Source organism: Schistocerca cancellata, chromosome 7 (assembly GCF_023864275.1).
Source record: "Schistocerca cancellata isolate TAMUIC-IGC-003103 chromosome 7, iqSchCanc2.1, whole genome shotgun sequence".
Taxonomy (NCBI): domain Eukaryota; kingdom Metazoa; phylum Arthropoda; class Insecta; order Orthoptera; family Acrididae; genus Schistocerca; species Schistocerca cancellata.
Window position 1 is genome coordinate 401,367,513 of NC_064632.1, and position 16,131 is coordinate 401,383,643.

A 16,131-nucleotide genomic window follows, 5' to 3' on the forward strand; every position below is an offset into this window, starting at 1 on the left:
CAAAGGTCATTGTGTGACTTCCATCATTCACCATTTCTTCACCAGCACTGCTGTCACGGATGTTTTCTTTCATATATGTTTTCTTTCATATAATTTCTACTTCTATAATTATAACCATTCTGTTCATGTAGTTAATTCTGCATGAACTGCTTTGAACTTCATTTACTTTGTTTCTACTTTCTGTTTTCTTATGTATCATCTTCATTTTTGGGGTTTTATGTATCTTTTTTGTTCTGTTACTGGACATTTCTTTTCAGTTGAATTCTCAACTGAATGTTATTATGCTATTATAGTTTTTAACTGTTGAATAATGGTCAGGGAAATTAAAGGCACACTGCTGAATGAAAGAAGAAAAATGATGTCATAAATGGTAAAGAATCCGCAAATATATCACTATTGATAGTTGCCACATCCTTCACTTTGTTCATATTATTTTAAAATTGTTTCTTGTAACATTTCAGAACTATTTCAATTTTAATAGGATGTAAAGTACATTAAAGTAGTTAATATTAGTTTTGATTTATGTTATAAATGGAATGTGGTAATTTTCTAATTTTAATATTGTGTAAAAACAAGATGTATTTTGTAGAAATAGACCGATAATGAGGCATGGTGATACTTTGCTGCATGGTAATGAAAAAACTCATTTTTTTGAACAGCACTAATTACGGAAGCCATAAGATTTTATTGTTTATAAATCCTATCTGATAAAAATGCAAATTAAATAGGGCATTAGTTGTTATTCTTTTCTTGCTCATGCACAGTGGAAAGAGCTTCATATTTGAAGTGCTAGCTTAATTATTTCTTAAACAGTTTCAGAATCTAGAGAAAGGTCAGGTCTGGGATTGTACTCTTGATTTTACAGTGTGTGACACATAGGAAGCATTTATAAAATGCACAGAGCAAAAGATAACTAAGGACATATGGGTGACATTTAACAACTGTGAATAGTCTTATAAAAAGTTATCAGAATATTACATGTCAAACAGAACAATAGATTTCCCTTAAAACACAATTTAGAGGAATTTTTCCTATCTGTTGCTTTTCGTCCCCTGATGAAATGACAGTTAGTTTTTCAGCATCAGAAAAGAATTAATTTGCTTTACACCTCACATTTACAGGTGTTCAAATCATCCACTGGCAATACCAAAATACAATTTTACATTTGTTTCCTCGTGTTTATCATTATAAATTCACTCACTTATTTTCATATTTCACTTTCCTACCATTAAATCAGATGCTCTCTGAAATGAAGTTCTGTAGCCCCTCAAGTGCTTTTGGCACTGCTCTGATTATTCATTTGTTTTCCAAGATAACATACACTTCTTTATTAGATTGCTTTTTTTCTGGAAATCTGTTTACGAAATGGTCTATAATTTCATTCTGATCCTTATGTTTGTAAAATTTTTGCAGTTCATTGTGTGTGCCCAGTCTGAAACCTATTTTGCTCCAGTATTGCAGTCTTATCCACAGGATAATATTCTACAATGCAATCAGCAATTCACAATTAAATTACTGAAATCTCTTGTTCAGTGCCACTTATGCAGTGTATTATTGAATACTAACATTTTAATTGCGGCTTTGCTCTCTTACACATGTCACATATATTGCATAATTGATGCCTTGTCTTAGGAAACATAACCTCTTTTGTTATAATAAATAAACAAACACTGTCTATTTCACAACTTTTTATTACCATCTAACAGTTTCAACCTGCTCTGGAGATCATCTTCAGATTGGGTTCCATAGAGCATAGTTTTTGAACTGTTTACAAACTGCACTTGGTCACACCAGACCTGGAGATGATCTACAGTGCATACTAAAACTGGTAGTCAAAAATAAAAAGTTGTGATCCTTTGTGTGTTTGTTTATTTATTACATATGTTGTACACATCATCTTTCCCTTCTCTCTGTCACCCCCCCCCCCCCCACCCCACCCCCCCCAAAAAATATATATATATATATTTCTCCTCTCTGTCTCCTGTGTCACCCTGTTTTCATTCCCACATCCACTTCAGTGGGAGATGGTTCTTGCCCCAACAGTAGTTTTTTCCCGACAACAAGCGGTATATGTATCAAATTTGGTTGAAATCAGTCCAGTGGCATAGGAGGAAATGTGGTACAGACACAAACACATCCATTTATAAAATATATCTAGATATATAGATTTAGGCATTAATGACTGTTGAGGGTTTTTTTATCTTTTGTGAGGTGTTTTTATTCTGTTTGTTTCATGTTTGGTATTGTGGTTTCTTTCTTTCTTTTTTTCATATTTAGACTCCAGGTTTCCTGTTTGCGAAGGGCAGCCCTCCAAAAGACAAGGAAAAGGAAGAGAAAGAAAAAGAAGATGGTACACCCGAAAAAGAAAAGAAAGAGAAGGAAAGAAAAGAGAAAGAAAAGAAGGAAAAAGATAAAAAAGAAAAAGATAAAAAAGATAAAAAAGTGAAAGATGAGAAAGTGGCAGTTGCACTTACTGATGACACTGCCAAGTCTGGGGTTTCAGGTGGTCCACCCAAGGGTTCCCCTCAGCTTCCAGGGTACACAAGAGAGTATGATTATGTAGAGGAGGAACCACAGAGTGAGGACCAAAGGCGTTTCGAACCTCAAGGGGGCTTTAGTTATGAGAAGGGTCGACTGGAAGCTACTCCCGAACGTTCCCCCCCATCCTCCTCTGGGCGACGTGCTACTGGCTTAGCTTTCAATTATGCACCTGGTGAGACCACACCTGCAAGTAAAGGGCTACGTACTCCTGGAATTGATTATGTGGCTTCTGCAGGGCTTAAGGAGCAGGCGAAAGGTGCCGGTGCAGCCCCAGTTGTTGTGCCCCCGACAACCCAATCATCAAAGTTTATAATTATTGCTGGAGGTAAACCTTCAGTTGTTGCTGGCTGTGAACCTCCCATAGTGAAGGCTGAAGATGGAAAATTGGTTGTAGATAGTGCATGGCCCAGTCCTCTTGCTAAAGCCCAAGTGGTTGCTGGCACAGATGAGAAACCTGCTCCTGTCAGAGATATCTATCCTGGACTGATACTGAAGGATGGAAAGTTGCATTTGCCAAAAGATGTTGATGTCATTGAAGGGTATGAAGTTCTCGAGAACAAAGATGGTAGTGGTGTGACGGTAAATCAGTGTCGCTACTTGGGAACTTATACAGGTCGGGATGGACGGCCTGTGCAGGGCAAGAAGAAACCAGCTTCTGTGGCTGGAGCAGAACTTCTTGTAAGTCGAGATGGGAAACCTTTATTAGCGGCCGATTCAAAGGGCAAAGGTGGCGTTTTTGTTGTAGGACGTAGTGGCAAGATAGATATTCCCCCCGAAGAACCATTTTCTGCAACACTGTCAGGTGCCATGGCTGTGAAAGGTCATGATGGAAATCCACTTCTTGTTTGGGGTCAACTTCCCAATACAACAACAGGGCCTGATGGAACACTTTACATTACAGGGAGACATTCAGGTGACCTAGATGGTGCTCCTGTTATAATGGGCAATGATGGAAAACCACTTCCAATTACAGCAGTGTGTGGAAGTTCCAAACATAATTCACTTATACCTGGTGGCATAGTTTCTGTATCAAAAGGAAAAACTGATGTACACCGTACTGGTTTCTTGGGAGAAGTTGAAGATGATGGTGATCGTGTACGTGGAATTTCTGTCACTGTTGATCGTAATGGGCAACCAGTTGAAGCACCTCCTGTTGCAGTGGCCATCCTGGGGCCTACTGGTAAGACAGCTCTGCTCACTGGAGACCACCAATTAGCTATTGCAGCAGGTAAGGATGGTAAAGGTACTGTTACTTGCAGTGGAGAATTTGAAGGTGCACCTACACTTATCAACAAAGATGGTAAGCCTGTTCTTGTAGATGGATGGCCTGCCATGCTTAAAGCTGATGGAGGATACCAGGCTGAGTTTTCAGATGTCATCGAGGGTGCGAGAATTATTCGCGGGGAGGATGGTCAGCCAAAAACAGTGAAGAGCAAGTATATTGGCACTGTTGTAACTGGAGACAAAGGAAGGATTGAAAAAGTTAAGCTGGTTCTAGACCCTGAAGGACAGCCACTTGCAGTTACAGAATCAGACCTGGGAACAGTAGTAAGTGCAGATGGCAAACCAATTGAGAGACTGCAGGTAGTGCCCAGTCCCAAGACTACTCCAGAAAAGAAGACTTCTTCACCTATACCCTCACTGCCCAAGATAACCTTACCTAAGATATCTACTGGGTCACCACGTCTACCTGCAGCTGATGGCAATAAAATTCAGGATACAGAAGCTCTTCTAGCAGCAGAGAGAAGCCATGCAGGCATTTTGGGCATTGCACCAGGGGCAGTAGTTGCCTTACCAGAAAGTCAAGTACTTTTGCTCACTTCCAAAAATGGAAAACCTTTGCTTGCAACTGGAAGTATACCACCTCCAATTGTGGAACAGGATGGTAGGAAAGCTATCCCTGGCAAATTCTCAGGCAGCCTGGATGGTGCTACAGTCATCACTGATAGACAAGGGCAGCCTGTAGCTGCAAGTGGGTGCCGAGCAGATGTAGTGAGAGGACCAGATGGAAAGCCTGCTGTTAGTGCACAATTTACACATGTTGTGGAAGGAGCCAAAATTACACCAGGGAAAGTTTCACAAAAGCCAGATGTGAGCTACACAAAATATTTAGTTAACTTGACTGGTAGTGGAGGAAAACCCATTGGACCAGCAGAAAGGCCAGAGAATGTAGAGGCTGTCACAGTAATTCTTGGAGCAGATGGAAAGCCACTAGAGGTAACAGAACCAGCACCTGGTGTACTGATTGCAGGTGATAAAAAGCCTGTAATAAATACTGCTTCAGGTGTCAGTGGAGTATTAGCTGCTGGAAAAACATCTCCCTCAGGTGCAAGAGCACTGCCAACTGATCATGTTCTGTGCTTAGTTGCTAAAGATGGCAGTCCTGTAGTTATAACTGGTGACATACCTACACTGGTAACTAACAAGGATGGTAGGAAGGCACTTCCAGGAAAAATGGGTGGGAAGCTTGATAGTGCGACAGTACTGGTGGATAAGAGTGGGCAGCCAGTTACTGCTGTAGGGCAGCCTATTGATGTAATCACTGGTAATGATGGCAAACTGGTAATTTCTGCACCATTCACTCATGTAGTGGAGGGAGCCAAGATCAGATCAGGTAAAGGAGGAAAATTGGATGCAACTAATACCAAGTACTTGACATCGGTTGTAGGATCTGGAGGCAGGACTCTGAAGCCTGGTGAAAAACTGGAAAACATTGAAACGGTTATGTTGGTTGTTACAGCTGATGGGAAACCAGTAGAAGTTACTGAACCAACTCCAGGAGTTTTGCTGTCTAGCGATGGGAAGCCTGTAGTTAATTCAGCGACATCTTTTGAAAGTGGACGTGCTGGAACCCTAATTCCAAAGTTACAGATAACTGAATTGCCTGTGAACGAAGCACTGTTGCTCATATCCAAAGAAGGTGTTCCTGTAATTGTTACTGGTGATTTGCCAGCACCAGTCTTCACTAAAGATGGGAAAAAAACACTTCCAGGTAAGTTTACTGGAAAGCTTGAAGGTGCAGTTGTTAGTGCAAAACCAGATGGACAAACTATGACTCTTAAAGGACTTGAAATAGAACCTATTACTAGCCCAGCAGGAAAGCCAGCAGTTGGTGCCCAGTACACTCATGTAGTAGAAGGAGCTAAGATCATGCCAAAGAAGAGTGGGAAACCAGAAGTGACACTCACTAAATATCTTGTTACACTTGTTGATAAGGAAGGGAAACCAGTCACACTTGGAGCTAAAAATATAGATGTGGAGGAAGCTACTGTTGTTCTTGGAGCTAATGGGAAGCCATTAGAAGTTTCAGAAACACCAACAGGTGAACTTCGTTCAAGTGATGGAAAACCAGTGATGAAACTAACCTCTGATGCAGATGCAGAAGGCATTGTGAGAGCTATTGTGAGTCCAGGTCATCCTGTATCTTTCTTAGCTGCTGATGGAAAGCAAGTGTCTACTGTACCTCTGCGATATGGAGGACTCATTGGTACAACTGATCCAGCACCATATGTTGATGGAGTTACAGTAGTCGTGGATAAAGAAGGACATCCAGTTGTTCTAACTGGACAGTATCCAGCACCAATAATCAGCAAGGATGGAAAGAAGATCCTTCCACCTGGAAAATTTCCAGGAAGTCTGGATGGTGCCATTGTTCTGGAGGATGAACACTCAAAGCCTCTGATTCCTCGGGGCCTATACACCGAAGTTGTTGCAGGGCCTGATGGTAAGCCACAGAAGGTGGTCCATTATGCACACATCATAGATGGTGCCAGAATTATTATAGGGAAAAATGGTGAGCCTATAGTATCCCGAGAGAAATTTTTGGGCACTTTGGTGGGTAAAGATGGAGAACTGTGGTCGCCAGATAAGTCTCCATCAGACATTAAAGGAGCAGTAGTGGTAGTGGAAAAGGATGGAGAACCAGTTACTGTTGTGGAGAAACTGCCGGGCATTATAGCTGACAAAGATGGACAACCGATCATTTCTGTTGAGAAGCACTTGGGCATAACACCTCATTCAAGGCTTGTGATAAGCCAAGGCAGTCCAGCAACTGGAATTGGCAGTCAGCCATTTATGCTGAGTGCACCATTTACTCAGACTGTAGCTGTAGCTAGTGGTGTTATTGCCGTTGTAGGAAATGATGGAAAGGTCTCAATTGTTGCAGGACAATTTCCAGCTCCTGTCTCAAAAAGTGGTAAAATGGTACTCCCAGAAGACTTTCCAGGTAAACTGGCAGGAGCTCCTATTCTGGTTGGTCATGATGGTAAACCTGTGATAATGAAGGGTCTACAGGCTCAACAAGTTTCTTCGAGTGATGGAAAACCAATGCTCACTGCAGACCACTCACACATTGTAGAAGGAACAACTGTTACTCTAAATAAGGATGGGAAGCCTTTATCTTCACCAGCAAAATTCCTGTTGACTCTTATTGGCAGGGATGGCAAGCCACTGCCACCTGAAAAGACTATGGCCACTGAAGTGAATGGGCTAACCATTGTGTTGGGATCTGATGGCCAACCACTTCCTGTTACGGAGATAGTTGCTGGAACTGTTGTAAGCAAAGATGGTAAGCCAGTAGTTACTACAAGACATCCAAGCCTGGTGACGAGTGTTGAACATAAAATACCAGCTGTTAAACCAGTGACAACAGTTAGTAGTGCTGACAGCACAGTAACCACTTTGGTAACACCTCAGCCTATACATATAATTGAAGGAGTAATAGCAGTTGTTAGGAAGGATGGAAAGCCAGTGATTCTTACTGGTCAGTACCCAGCACCCATAACAGACAAAAGTGGGAAAAAAGTTTTGCCTCCAAAATTTCCAGGAAATTTGGAAGGAGCTGTTGTTCTGGTTGATAAAGACTCAAAACCTACAATCCTGAAAGGAACAGAGATAGCTCAAACAACAGGCAGTGATGGGAAGCCCTTGGCAGTTGCTGATTATACACAGGTCATAGAAGCAGCAAGAGTTAGTCTTGGAAAGGACGGGAAACCTATAGTGACAGCTGATAAATTTGTAGGCTCACTTATGACAAGAGATGGTAAACCTCTACCTCCTGGGAGATCACCGTTGGAAGCTGAAGGTGTTACTGTTGTCTTAGGGAAGGATGGACAGCCAATGGCAGTGGAAGAAACTCCTATAGGTGTAGTGAGTGCACAGGATCGACAGCCGTTACTGTCTGTGCAAAAATTCTTGGAAAGTGTCCCAGGTTCTTCAGTCTCATACTCACCACCTCCAGGTCACACATCTTCAGGCACTGTACAAACAACTAGGGTAGTGATGGGTTCTGTTTTAGGAGGAGGACCACCAGTTGTTACAACTCATACAATAAATATTGTAGAAGGGGTTATGGCAGCTGTAAAGAAAGATGGAAAACCAGTTATTTTAGTTGGTCAGTTTCCAGCTCCAGTTTCTGGTAAGGATGGGAAGAAAATACTACCAACAAACTTTCCTGGTGGTCTCGAAGGAGCAACCGTCTTGGTTGGGAAAGACAGTCAGCCAATATTACTAAAGGGACAATATGCTGCAGCTACGGCTGGTAACGATGGCAAACCTGTAACAGTTGCTGATTACACACAGGTTGTGGAAGGGGCTAGAGTTACCCTTGATAAAGAGAATAAACCTTTAGTTACTAACACTAAATTCCTTGGATCATTTGTTGGGAGTGATGGCAAACCACTTCCACCTGGTCGTTCTCTTGTCGATTCACAAGGTGCGATGGTAGTTTTGGGGCAGGATGGTCAGCCGTTGCCAGTGAGAGTATCTTCATTTGGATCTGTTACTAGTGAAAGTGGGGAACCTATCTTATCAGTTCAAAAGTTCTTGGAATCAGTTCCTGGAGCTACTGTGGCTTTCGAACAAGCTGGTCCAACAACTTCGACAACTGTAGAGACTACTTCTGTTATTCTTGGGCCTGATGGCAGGCCTGTACAGCTTGGGTCCCCCCATACCACATCCCGCACCATAGGAATTGTTGATGGTATCATGGCTGTAGTTAGAAAAGATGGTAAACCGGTGATATTAACAGGAAGATTTCCAGCTCCTGTGCCTGGTAAAGATGGAAAAAAGGTACTCCCACCTAAATTTCCAGCAAATTTGGAAGGAGCTACAGTTCTTACAGACAGGCATGGCAAGCCCCTTACATTGAAGGGTCTCTATGCTGCAAAGACGTCAGACAATGATGGAAAACCACTGGCTGTAGCCGACTACTCTGAAGTTATTGAAGGTGTGAAACTTGTTATGGATGAAGATAATAAAGTGACAGCAAGCCCTGATAAGTTCCTTGCCACATTAGTCACGAGAGACGGAAAGACGTGGTCACCTGGGCGCTATCCGGGAGACATGGAAAGTGTTACAGTAGTTCTCGGGCAGGATGGCCAACCATTGTCGATAACAGATATTGGTGGAACAATACTGGGTAAGGATGGCGTTCCAGTCTTGTCTGTTCAAAAGTTTGCTGAGACTGTTCCTGGTTCTACAGTATCATTCATGCAGAAAGGTGGTGCACCTTCAACTGGTACAGTGCAAACATCGTCAGTTGTTCTTGGTCCTGACGGGAAGCCTGTTGCAAGCGTAACAGGCAAAGATTCGATGGAGTCATTTACCAGTCACACTATCAGCACTGTGGAAGGAGTGATGGCAGTTGTGAAAAAAGATGGTAAACCAGCAATTCTTACAGGGCAATATCCAGCCCCTGTGATAGCAAAAGATGGAAGGAGAATTTTACCTGCCAAATTTCCAAGTAGTTTAGAAGGTGCGACTGTTCTCACAAGTAAGGAAGGGAAGCCACTAATTCTCAAAGGTGTGTATGCTGCACAAACTGAGGACCCTAGCGGAAAGCCCCTGTATGTAGCAGATTATTCTCAAGTTGTTGATGGGGCAAAAGTTAGCTTAGGAAAGGACGGAAAAGTGACTGTTATGAATGAAAAGTTCTTAGCTAAACTTTTTGGGAACGACGGACAACCATTATCACCTTCAGCTGTCAGTCCAGGAAGTGTACACTCAGTTTCAGTAATTTTGGGCAAGGATGGTCAGCCATTAGCGGTAACAGAGAAGCCATCAGGTGATGTGGTAGGAAGTGACGGAACATCGGTTATTACAATGCAAAGGTTCACAGAATCAGTTACAACATCAACTGTTAAAACAGCATCATCAGTTGGTGGAGTTGTCAGAACAGAGACAATAGCTATCATGGAAGGCGTAACGGCACTGCTGGCAAGAAATGGACAACCTTTAATCATAACAGGACAATACCCAGCTCCAGTTGTAGGTGCAGATGGGCGGACTATCATACCGGGGCAGTTTTCAGGATTATTAGATGGTGCCACAGTTTTGACAGGAACGGATGGTCGACCACTAGTTCTCAAGGGAGTACCTGCAGAAGCAACAAAGTCTCGCAGTGGTGAACCTGCTTTGTCCGTAGACTATACACATGTATTAGAAGGAGCAAAACTTTCAGTGGGTCGAGACGGTAAGCCATCTGTAGTACCAAAACGTTACCTTGCAAAACTGCTCGGTCCAGGAGGAGAAAAGGTGGCCCCAGGTTCCCTTCCATCCCAAGTAACAGGTGTAGTCGTGGTACTGGGGGAGGATGGTGAGCCAGTAGCTGTGTCTGGTTTAGAACGGGGACGTGTCAGAGCGGAAGGAAATGACCTAAAAGTTTTTCGGCGAGGTTCAGACGGGGAGCTTTCAGATGAAGAAGATTCAGGTGATGAACTTGCAGCATATGCAGAGGACACAATACTCGGCCCCAAGGTTGTCAAAACGACAACAAAAAGGACTGTAGTGAAGGACAGTGGTGGCCTGCGTCGTAATGTGGAAGAGAAAGTGGAGGACCTGGGTGCAGGAACAGTGTCTCTTACAACACACGAAGATGAGGTGATGACCATGAACATTATTCTGGTGGTGGCAAATGCTGCTCTTTGATTGCCATAATTTTCTGCATATGACTAATATACGTAGCTTTAAAACACTGGCATCTGAGCAAATGTAAAAAATAACCATCTTTTTCATGCCCTGCACACTTGTGTGATTCACATTCTTCAGGTAATTGTCATTAATAAAATGCCAAGTACACATTAGGAGTAAAGAAAATGTGTTAGCAATAATTTGGGAAAAAAAATCAAGTCTTATATGGGTATCTCTTTCGTGTTGAGCAATTCAAGAACACATGTGAGCAAGTTCTTTCACTTGCAATACAAGAGTGAAGATAAAAGTGGCACTTGTCCAAATCATACTCATATGTCAGTGCATTGCTCAGGTGCTGGTAAGCATGATTGTATATTTATCGCTGGTAATGCTCTTAAGTATTTCTAGTACTAACATTAAAAAGCTGCATGCAGTGAATGTAGTGGGGAGATGTTGTGTGGCATGTACTAGTCAAGGCACTTGTAATGTAACATAAGATTTTTGTTGGAGTTTCCTTACAAGCTTTTCTCAGTTCGTGAATTTAATTTATTTGTAGTTAGTTGTTAGTGTTATTTGCCAGTGTACCTAACAACTCTTCACCGTTTCTCTGCTGGGTAAGCGTATTCTAAATTGAAAATTGTTAGTTATTTCTGTCAGCTTGTTTCAAAGCACAATGTAACAACTGTTCTTGCTACAGCCTGAATTATCTTACATCTGCCATATTAAATCAGTTCTCATTTATGATAAGTAAGTAATAATGTGCTTTTGCTGTTTACAATGGTATTTTACTCTTTCTTTAAAAGTAATTCTATTAAGTGTCTTATTTGCAACTGCCGTTAGTAACTAATGTGTCAACTTCTATGTCCCTAAGAGTCAATATTATGTATATAGTTTTAATTTTTCCAGCTTCTGAAATAATGCATTTTTTTATTGCTGCAGTTTTGTTCCATGGCTTTGAAAGATTTGAAAAAAGGACATACAGAAAGATCAGTTTGTGCAATATCAGATGAATGAATTAATCATACACAGTAAATAATAGTTGTTAAGAACTTTTAATAGAAACAATATGGAATAACTGCTATTGTACACTTAGGCTTTCGGACTCCACAGTTGACCACTGCAAGGTGTGCACAAAAAGAACAGTGAATGTAGGAAATCAAGTGAAGTCCTACTCACCGTAAGATGCTAATCACTCACTGATATTATGAAAGTTATGGAATGTTGTATCATGTTTACAGCAGGAACATACTTCATTGGTCTTAATCTGGTAATCTGTATGCAGGTCTCTTGATTTTCTTTCATTTCCTTCAGTGTTTGATTCCTTATCCTCTCTGGAATCAGAAAACCATATTTGCTAAAAACTGAATCATTATAATATGCCATACATTACTGTTTAGTTTAATACTGGCTTCAACTATTTGCTTTAGACCCTTTTCTTCCCCCAATGAACTGGAATATAATTTCTTGAATTTCAAGGGACTTGGTTTTGACTGAAAATATAAAATTATTGTTTTTTTTGTATCTTTATTGACACAAAGTTGTTGATTCTGTTGTGTACTAAAACTGGCATACTGTTGTAAACAACATATTATATTCAAAATTTTTCGAATGCACTTCATTCACTACATATTAAAATCAAAGTTGGCTGTATACATTAAATGTTACATGTGTAGCACTTGTTTTTGGCATAATTCAGTAGATTGGTTATTCCTAGCATTAATGTAATCGGTGTTACACTCAACACACCATTTGGGTTGGATGTGATCTTGCTGCAGTTGTGTTAATGTCATTTCACATTGTCATTTTTATGCACAAGCATGTATACTTTGTGTTGTACTTTTCACAGACTGAACTGTGTAAGTAATGTTGAAAATGAAACGATTTTTGGTGTAATTCAGTATCTGTAACGTCCAGTCTAATTTCATGTGTAGCGGATAAAACAGAAGTATGAACTGTGTGACTGTTAGTTCAAGTTTTATAGAGAAAGACACAAGATAAAAGAATAACTTGGGAAACATAATCCTGAGAGAACAATTGAATAACCAATGACAGCAACTGAATAACCAGTATCAGTAAAATTTAAATAATGCTGTAAACCTATGCAAACATAAGCCATATGAGAGCAGTTGGCATCAACCACCAAAAAGTATATTTTGTGGTTAACAGAAATGAATTTGTGTACCATATAGGTTTCACAAAAAGAAACTGAGTTGCTACAATGAGCCAGGCAGATGAAACCAGTAAAGATAGAAGTTTAAATGCACAGTAGTAACTTTGTGTGTGTGTGTAAAGGGGACGTTGGTTGTGTATTATCTATTCTTAAAATAATAAATCGAAGTAATTTTGTGTTAACAGTATTTGTCGTTACTCTAGAATGGTGTGGTAGAAGCTGGAGTTATAGTCTGACCAAAATTACTTGTTAGTTGACACCTCATGCCTTGGGCTTTGGTTCTTCTTGTCAGAGCACAAATGCAGGCCGTACATTTTTTTCAGTGCACCATGACAAAGCAACAGTTAGTTTGCAGTTTTTGAGTAGTGTCATGTGGACAGATAATGCATTGTAAGACACTACATGCATCCCATTTACACTACATGCATCCCATTTAGCTGTTGCTAGCCTTAACAGTGAAAAGGTCCCCAGCTCATGTTTGCACCCTCCTCCCAGTTGTCTGAAATTTAACTGAAGCTCAGCTAACAGCTGATTTGGCAACACTGTAGCAGCATTTTTAAAATGGTTTGATATGCTACACTCGTTTTTTTAACATAATTAGTTACTTCATCATACCATGTAAATGTGTAAAAAATTAATTACTCAGTTTCTTTTGACTGCAGTAAATACCTATTGGATTCAGAACATTAATAAGGCACAGAAGAATAGTGGAAACAGCAGTAAGCTAATAACGAAGGTTCAGATTACAGAGTACCTACATGAGGCCTTAAATCAGCAGGTCAAAATGAGAGATAAACTCAGACTGAATTGCAGAATAGTTGTGTTGAAATAAAAGTGTGGAAAAATAGACAGATCAGATGAACTGGAAGAAAAGAAAATAGGTAATAAAAATGAAATATCAGTATGGCAAAATGGATGTTAATAGCTATAGAGAGAAGACAGAATTTAAACATTTTCAGCCATCGGTTTTTTTGACTGTTCTGATACTGTTTTCATTAAGCCTTGATGCCGTGGTATATGACTCAGCCAACTTGTTTCTCATCTTAACTGACAGAGATCAGAGACAGGGTATCATGGTTGTCAAAGTTGGTTTCAGTTGCTGCTGTTAGTGAATACAGGTTAATCTCAATCTGTTTGCGAGTGGACTTTGTGAAGGAAACTGCATGCAGTGGACATTTGGAATCAGGTGTCTCACAAAAGGGCCATGGCTCACAGTAATACATAAAGTTGTTTGTCGTCAGTGGGCAAAACAACAGTGGAACTAGGCGGTACTGTACTGGATGTGTGTAGTGTTGTCTGACAAGTTGCGATTTTGGCGCATTTCAAATTGTGCAAGTTGGTGAGTATCCAGTGAGCTGTTTAACCCTCACTCTACAAGGGCTTTTCTTACTGTGGCTTGGATCCACTCATTCATATTACCATGAACGTGAACCAGAATGTTTTTTTCACCATTCTCAGTGACTAAATATTGCTCTTTCTGCTGTGCCGTCCTGATGAATACACTGTGGACACTCCTGTCTTCCAAGATGGTAACAGTCATGTTCAAAAGGCTGCACATTTATGCTCCTGGTTTAACGAACACACAGTTACCCTGTGGAACTTCTATTTGCACACTAAATCACATGATCTTAAGACCATAGAAAATGTCTGAGATTATTTGGAACAGTGAGTGAATCATAGTAGTCAACATCCTCACATTTCACAAGCTCTGTGTTCTAATCACAAAAAAATGGCTTCAGATATATAAGGCATAACTTAAGAAAGTTGTGGTCTCTCTTCTTCACCAAATTGAGCCCATTATGAAGGCTAGAAGCAGTGTTTAGTGTGATATCTCCTGAGGGTGACTAATTACACTAGTCAACAAATTTAAACTTTTTTCCTGGTTCTAGTTTGTAAAAGGGTGGTTTTGCCTAATTTTGGGGTCCTATATTCACCGGTAAAATCATTTTTTCTCTATCAAGTCACAGTACCTCGATGCACAAAAGAACCAAAACATTACTGATGAACATTTACAGAATTAAAAGAAACAAGGCATACATATTCAGTACTATGTATGTATGTATGTATGGGCATGGCCCCAGTAGAAGATCTAAATTAGTTCACAACACAATTTCAACTTTAATCTGCTTTGGTATTAAAAACTGTGGGAATGATGCTCTTTATATGTTTGCCATTTCATCATTCTCCGTAACAAAGCCCCAGCAGTAGTCGCCCATCATTGAATGGATCCAGTGACCTTGATAGTGGTGTTCCATCATACAGATGTGTTGGTGAAAGTGCTAACCCTGCTCATCGCTTATGGCTCCCAAAGTTTCCAGAAATAAATCAAGGTGGGAATGTGAAAAGCGAGTTTCAAGCAAAATTTAATGTCCTATGTCTTGTAGCTGTCTTAACAGCTCATTCGTAATGGAGACATTTTATAATCTCTTCTGTTGTTCAAAAAGCCCTTCACAATTGCTTTGAAAAAGGACCAGGTGGCTTATTTGATGTTTGTGAGTTTGATATCAAAGGTTGAATCTTTCATCAAATTTTCTTATTTGTAGTCCAATAAATACGCCGTCTTTCATTTTTGCCTCCATCTGCTAAGGAAACTTTTCTGTCAAATGGGTGAAAGCTCGACTTCCTTCATCATAGCTTTTACAAAGTTCTTCATAAGGCTGAACTTGAGATGAAGAGAAGGCAAAAAGTTATTTTATTGGGTTCAATCAATTGAGTGTTTTTGCAGATTTTCCTTTCCAGATGTGTATGATTTTCTTATAGACCATTCCTTGATTGTATTGTGGTTCTTGCTATCACAGCTGTCCATAGGCACAAAAACTGCGACATTTTGTGAGCCCATCCTGTAAATCTGTGGCTTCAAGTTACAGACAGGAGTATATTATTACACGCTAGAACATTTTGAAATGTAGATTCAGATTCTACACATCGAAACACATACTGACTGATACATCACATCCCAGATGCAAAGTGGTTGTTGAGTAGTGTTATTTGTCTGATGTGTTTATTACGTGTATGAAACAAAGACAACAAATCATGTTCTGAGTAATTGGAGGAAAAAAGACATGTGGAGATAGAGAGATGTATTTTGCATTTATCTTTGTATAAATTATGAACATAAGACAATGAAAGAAAAAAGTTAGTCTACTGTGCACATAACTGTATTTAAAATTGAAGAAAGGCTCAGAAATTTTGTGTTATTTAAGTCTGAAGAAGAAAAATTGTTGAGGCAGTATTGAGTAATTGTTAATATGAAGAGTTGTGTTACAGTGAACCAAAATGATACTTATGTATTGAAAATATTTGTGCTTTGGTCAAAAAATATAGCTTCAGAAACATACAGCAGTATAAAGAGCTTATTTTCTCCATAGTGTCGTTTAGCTCCACTTTACTAATATTGGAATAGTTTTCTTCGTCACTGTGCATGTGAAATAATTTGTGTTGTGTATTTACCACAGGCACTATGCTGTCTCAGTTTCTCAATTTAGGATTCTAGGTTGCACATTACGATCATG

General features: G+C 40.1%; 1 protein-coding gene across 4 annotated transcripts in view; it reads left to right on the plus strand.

Moving 5' to 3' along the window:
* LOC126092210 (mesocentin-like) overlaps nt 1-16,131 on the plus strand; it is a 619,468-nt gene that overhangs the window by 568,079 nt on the left and 35,258 nt on the right. For all 4 annotated transcript variants that reach the window (XM_049907701.1, XM_049907704.1, XM_049907705.1 and 1 more), the window contains exon 12: nt 2,278-10,419. In XM_049907701.1, coding sequence (XP_049763658.1) covers nt 2,278-10,419 — 8,142 coding nt within the window. The remainder of the gene's footprint in view (nt 1-2,277; nt 10,420-16,131) is intronic.